The 6,817-nt window shown below is 39.6% G+C and overlaps 1 protein-coding gene across 1 annotated transcript; it reads right to left on the bottom strand.

Moving 5' to 3' along the window:
• Window positions 1-2,481: 2,481 nt before the first annotated feature.
• Window positions 2,482-4,020, bottom strand: LOC111404411. Its single transcript, XM_023033222.1, has 2 exons — window positions 3,284-4,020; window positions 2,482-3,232 (listed from the first exon to the last, which is right to left on the bottom strand). Exons 1-2 carry the CDS (start codon window positions 4,018-4,020, stop codon window positions 2,482-2,484), a joined length of 1,488 nt encoding a protein of 495 aa, XP_022888990.1.
• Between the last annotated feature and the right edge of the window lie 2,797 nt (window positions 4,021-6,817).

Here is a 6,817-nt window from a genome sequence, read left to right as displayed (position 1 = left end):
AGAGCTTGGGCTCCATGGTGATTTCCACAATGCCTTCGTGAATTTCAGTCATTGCTTGAAGAGACTCGGAGGGTCTGAGACATCTTAGATAAGGAAGTGTGAGACTTTTACGAAACAGGACTCCTTCGATTATACAATATCTATCAGCTCTATACCGAATGCTTCGGGCAAGTCGAGGGTCTGCAAGAATGTTGTCATTACTTATGTAATCAACTATTGGATCCATCTAGGAGGGCTCATGGTCGATGTCCATGATACTTGGCTTCTAGGCTATACTTGGTTCTGCAACCATCTTGATGTGCACGGTTCTATCGAGCTCTTCAACACCTATGAAGACGAGTCTGGATAATGCATCGGCCTTGGCATTTTCGGCTCTGGCTACCTTCAGAATTTCACAACTTATGAACTGCCTCTGGAGGTCATGTACTTTCAAACAATATAAGCTCATTTTTTCATCCTTTCTTTCGAAAGACCCCTTGATTTGCCCGACCACTAGCTGTGAGTCACTGAAAACTTTAACGCGCTCGCACTCAAGATTTTTCATGAGTTCGAGGGCTATAACAACGGCTTCGTACTCTGCTTCGTTATTGGTAGCTTGGACTTTAAATCTGAGAGCGCATTGTATCTCCGTAATCTTGTCCGGACTTGTAATGATAACACCGGCCCCCGAGCTCGGGCTATTGGATGCTCCGTCAACAAAAATTTCCCATATTTCTGAGGTCGAGTTCAGGTCCCTAACCGGTGTTTCTGAGGATCTTGGAGTAAGCTCTGCTAAGTCGGCTAAAGCTTGGGCCTTGATTGCAGGTTGTGGCTTGAATTCTATGTCAAATTCGCCGAGTTCAATTGCCCATTTCAGTAGTCTTCCTGAGACGTCCGGCTTCTGAAGTATATGTCTGAGAGGTTGGTTGGTGAGCACAACAATTGGATGTGACTGGAAGTATGGCCGTAATTTTTTGGCAGCTATTACTAAAGTAAGGGCGAGCTGTTCCGCAAGTGTGTATCGTGTTTCTGCATCGAGGAGCACTTTACTTACATAGTAGATAGGTTGTTGAACTCTTCCTTTTTCCTTTACCAAGACACCGCTTACTGCATTCTGAGAAACGGCCAAGTATAATAACAGCATGTCACCGGGTTCGGGTTTAGTAAGGACTAGAGGCGTTGATAATGTATGTTTAAGCTCTTGAAAAGCTAAGTTGCATTCCTTGTTCTAGTCGAACCCTTTATTTCCCTTAAGTAGTTTGAAAAAGGGGGAACGTCTGTCAGCTGCCCGGGAAACAAACCTATTTAGTGCTGCTATACGGCCTGTCAACTTCTGAATTTCCCTTTTGCACTTAGGGGCCTCCATACTTATCAGAGCTTGGATTTTATCGAAATTTGCCTCTATTCCTCTGTGTGTGATCATAAAACCCTAGAATTTTCCAGATGCCACCCCAAATGCACATTTTGCCAGGTTGAGCTTCATGTTGTACCTCCGTAACGTAGCAAACACTTCCTCTAGATCAAAAACATGGCTATTCAACTGTTTGCTCTTGACCATCATATCATCCACATATGCTTCGACCGTTTTCCTAATTAGCTTGGCGAAGATCTTGTTTACTAACCTTTGATATGTTGCTCCAGCATTCTTCAGTCCAAACGGCATGACCCTGTAGCAGTAGATGGCTGAATCTGCCATGAACAAGGTCTTCTCTTGATCTTCTTCTGCCATGAGAATTTGATGATACCCCGAGAAAGCATCTAAGAAGCTTTACAGCATATGACCTGACATGCTATCTACGAGATTGTCAATTCGAGGTAGGGGATAACTGTCTTTGGGGCATGCTTTATTCAGATATGTGAAGTCAATGCAAACTCGCCACTTTCCATTAGCTTTCTTGACAAGAACTACATTGGCAAGCCATTCAGGATATTGTACCTCTCGAACGAAATGTGCGTTAACAAGTTTGGCAATCTCCTCTTTTATGACTTCTCGTCTTTCCGGTGCAAACTGCCTCTTCCTTTGCTTCACAGGCCTTGCTTTCAGTTTTACGTTAAGTCTATGTACTGCAACCTTTGGATCAATTCCAGGCATGTCCTCAATATTCCAAGCGAATACATCAATGTTGCGAGAGAGACAACTTAGAAGTTCAGACATGACCGCTGTATCTAACCCCTGACCAATTGTCACTTTTCTTCCAGGCTCGATCTCGACCTCTTCTAATCCTTCTACCGGAGCCAGCCTTCCGTGATTTTTGTGCTCGAGCTCGAGCTCGAGCTCTGTAACTTGCATGACGTCATTTTTTATCTTTCGAACGCTAGTCACATAACACTGTCGGGCCACCGTTTGGTTGCCTCAGACTACCCTGATTCCATTAGAAGTAGGAAATTTCATAGTCAGGTGGAAAGTTGAGACAATAGCTCAAATTTTGTTGAGTAGTGGTCGTCCCAATATGGCATTGTAAGCCATTGGCGTACGGACAACTTCAAAGGTAGTGATTTGCATCACCTGTTTACCTTCGGCCCCCATGTTAAGGGTAACCCGACGATACCTTTCGGGGTGATGACCCCATCTCCAAATCCTTGGAGGGGTGTTTTCACTGGCTTGAGTTGTTTTGATGAAATCCCCATTTGAACAACGGCTTCATGAGACAGTACGTTTGCTGCATTCCCGTTATCTACCAGAATTCTTTTGACTTCAAAGTTGGCGATGATGGCTATTATGACAAATGCATCATCATGGGGGAGTGCTATGCCTTCCAAGTCATCCATTCCAATAGTGAGGTCCTCTGTACGACCAAGATCTGGTGTTGAGATGATTGGAGGCTGCCTGGCATACTGTTTTCGCCCGCTGCTAGAATCTCCTCCCGAGGCTGGGCCTCCGACAATGATATTGATAGTGCTTGCAGTTGGTTTCTTGTTTTCCCGATCCTCTAGGCCTTTGCCTCCATTCTGATTATTCCTCGGGCGTTTGTCATTGTTAATGTAAGAGCTCAGAAATCCCCTTCTTATAAGAGCTTCGATTTCCCGCTTTAAGGCCAGACAGTCTTCCGTTGTATGGCCATGATCTCTATGGAAATCACAGTATTTACTCTTGTCACGAGTATCCGAGAGAGACCACAATCGGGGAGGCCACTTCAGTTCCCTAGAGTCCTTGATTTCCATAAGGATGTTGGACCTCGAAGTGTTCAGATGGGTAAAAGCCATTGAAGGTAGATCCTTTCTTGGTTTGACCCTAGGTGTCTCTTGTCTTAAGCTGGACTCATGTGGCCTTTTCTGATCCAACCTCCTTGATGAGGTAACTTACCTTTTTGGGGCCATGGTTTCTTCCATATTGATGTATTTCTCAGCCCGTGTGAATAGCTCAGTGACTGACTTCGGCGAGGTCTTAGACATGGACATTTTGAATGCTTCGCACTTAATGGCGTATGTCAGAGCTGAGACTGCAGCTGTGATATGTAGATCGGGGATCTGAAGCCTTTCTTTATTGAATCTGGTCATGAAACTGCGCAGTGTTTCATTGGGTCTTTGACGCATCTGCATGAGTGATGCGGCTGTCTTTTTGATTCGTTTGCTGCTCGCAAAGAAAGCGGAGAACTTATCAACCAAATCTGAGAAGGAGGTGATGGAGTTCGATTCCAATGTGGAAAACCAATCTCTAGCTGCATTTGTGAGGGTTTGGGGGAATGCCTTGCACATTACCGCATCAGGTGTAACCTGTAAATTCATGATATCCGTGTACACATTGAGATGATTGATGAGGTCAGTTGTCCCGTCGTACTCCTTTATCCGAGGATACTTGAACCTATCGGGAAGGGAATACGAGAGGACTTCTGGAGTGAATGGTGTATTGGGGGTGAACCCTGTTGCAACCTGAGTATTTTCTTGCATACCTGCTGCTATCCCTTCTTGAATAATTCTAGCAAATTTGGCGGAGTCTATTGTAACGGACCTTGAACCTGATGCTACTTGTGGTACCCCTGAGGTTCCAACCCTACCGTCATCATGGGCTGCATGATGGACTCGAGCCCAAGCATCTGCCATAAAGCCACCTTCAGGTGTTGGGGTATGTGACGGGTGCGAATTTCTCTAACTTAGCAATTGGGTCAATGCAACGACCAGCTGGCGAAGTTCCTCAAAAGCTCCGATGGAAACAACAGCTTGAGGAGGTGCTGACATCTCCGACAACTCTTCTTGAGAGATATGGTGTTTTTCAGGAAGTGGAGGGTTATTCGAGACGGATGAACTTGCTGGAGGAAGACCTGAACGTATATTGACCATGGCTTTTGGTAGCGATTTTCCACACACGGCGCCAATGATGCCATCAAAAAAATATCACTTGAAAGATCTCGAGCTTGATGGACGAACTTCACTTTGATGAACACGAATGGTCTGTGAATACCTGCAACAAAGGCAACGAAGTGTGTGCTCGTCGCCCCTCCGATGCTTAAGTCAGATGTGGAATTTAGTGCATGAGGCTATAAACTGAAGATAATGAAAAACGTACCTCAAGAATGAGCACAGGTTGGGTATTTATAAATGTCAGCGGTGGAGTCCTAGAAGAACTTATTCTACGATCCTTATCCTCGTAGGAAAAGGAGTTAGTGTTTCACCTCAAGTATTCATGTCACTGTTTGAGTCAAAAAAGGAGTCTAACAGGGTAGGAATTGTGACCAGAGAAGGATTAGTGTCCCCATAGGTCTTATAGAAAAGCTATCGAGTCAATATACATACCCCGACCTCAAATGCCCGACCTTGTCTTGGTGTTTTTAGGGGGTATGGAGATTGGGGTTATAAGGTCGAGTTCGTGATGGACAAGATCTGGAATCATCACTACATAATTTCACTGGAGTTACATCTTCAATCTAAGTGATGTTAGATTTTATTTTACTTACTCCATTCCTCTCCCACCTTAAGTGTTGATTTTCCTGAGCGAGTAACTCGTTTTCTATCATTTAAAGCCACCTATAATCAAATTGAAACTCAATGAGGCTAAATAGCATTACGCTAATTACAATTAGTTGACAATTAAATTTCTTTAGTTACATAAAAGGATTAAAAGATGAGACTAAAAGTGTTGAATCCTATATTTCAACAAATGCACGAGTATAATTTTTTATAAATGTGCGATGTTGAAAGTTGGAATGTTAAATTTTTATTATTTGATATTATATTGAACAACTTCATTGTCATACTTTAAATTGTATAACAATTGTTGTTATTTTATTATTATTATTATTATTTTTTTTTTTTTTTTTGTCATCAGCTGTAACTCTTCCGAATCTTGTAGCATGAAGTCATTATATGTTTGTTTATTATCGAACAATTTTATTTTGGAAAGTATAGTTTCGTACGTGACCTATTGTGACCTATTAGTAATGTAGCAAGTATGTCATCAACTTATTATTTTGACTGTTGCAATTTCTAATATTTTATTTCAGTACGAATTGATCGATAGCGAATATTGATCAAATGCTAGAATTTTTATTACAAAGAGGATTATATCTTCAATTAAATATAAAAGGAAACTACAAAATTAACATTAAAAATTTCTTATCTTTATTTTATTTTCTCAGATTCAATAAGTATTTATTTTTTGTTCAATCAAACATAAGGGAAATATTGTACTCTAACAAAATTTGAGTTTTTACTAAATACAACATAAACTTGTGAACTGCTGACTCAAATATTACAAAAATTAAAGTTTAGAAACTGATGTCCAAATATTAGGTTAGATTAGTTTTTCATCTTTTCTCTTTTTATTTTTATTTTTATTTTTGTTTATTTATTTTGATAGTGAGATTGTAAAATGGTATAATATTTTTCATAGTAAAGTGTTTGTACATTGTCTTTGGGCAGACTAGTGGTGGACCCCCAGTAGATTTGGACCGGCCTTCAATTTTAGGTTTCATATGTCAAATCCATTGTGGGCCCATTATATTTCTATGGTTGTCACTTGTCTGCAAGTTATTTTCCTAATTTAAGGTTAAGTACATTATCCTCATTAAAAACCAAATTGATATACCCGACAGTATGCTACATCAAGAAAGTTTTAATTATAATTAACTTTTTTTTTTAATTTAAATGAAAATTTATGGTATCATAGTTCTAAATAATCCGTTTGAAGCCAGCATTGAAATTTTAAAAAGGTAATTTATATTCTCACCTCAATTTTTTCCTTATCGCATTTTAATTGTACTTAAAGTCTTCAACCATTGCCCACTATAATTAATGTTAAAGATATAAATGCTATAATAAGCAAAAATCGAAGAATTTAAGTGTAATTAGAATGTGGTACAAATACAATTATTGAAAGTTGTAGTGTAAATATAATAATCCATTTTAAATAAAGAAATCAATTGATATTAGTTTATGTTTGGCTCATGTTTATAAATAGTTTATAAACAATCGTATTGTTAATGATATTCGTATTTTGCAGGACACCTTTTTCTTTACCTATATTCCTATTACATCACCTCTTCGCTCTTGACCTACTAATCAACACATAGAGGGCGATGCCCTTTCTATTTAGAGAGGGTATGAAGTGTTGATGAAGCACGAAAGAAAGTTGATTGGGAGAAGGATGAAAACGTTAGAAAAGAACATGAGGCATGATGATAGTGTAAGGAATTAGATAATCATAGTGGTATTATTGAAATAATAACTAAAAATGAGACGATCTTATAATAAATTAACAAGTTAGGGTAGTTTTCCATTTCACTCTTGACCTTGGCAGGTATTAACAAAATTTTTAAGATTTTAATAACTAATAATGGCATCAATTACTTTTTAAGTCTTGATGTGGGTATATAATCATGTAATCTTTGCTTTAAAGCTTTGG

Source organism: Olea europaea, chromosome 11 (assembly GCF_002742605.1).
Source record: "Olea europaea var. sylvestris chromosome 11, O_europaea_v1, whole genome shotgun sequence".
NCBI lineage: Eukaryota > Viridiplantae > Streptophyta > Magnoliopsida > Lamiales > Oleaceae > Olea > Olea europaea.
This window is presented reverse-complemented; position numbering and strand designations above follow the sequence as displayed.

What these genes read in the sequence shown, in the direction of transcription:
- LOC111404411 (XM_023033222.1), bottom strand. Translation starts at nt 4,020, where the DNA reads ATGGCAGATGCTTGGGCTCGAGTCCATCATGCAGCCCATGATGACGGT. An exon ending in GAAACCATGGCCCCAAAAAG is followed by an intron (nt 3,233 to 3,283) that starts GTAAGTTACCTC and finishes ACATGAGTCCAG; the next exon opens with CTTAAGACAAGAGACACCTA.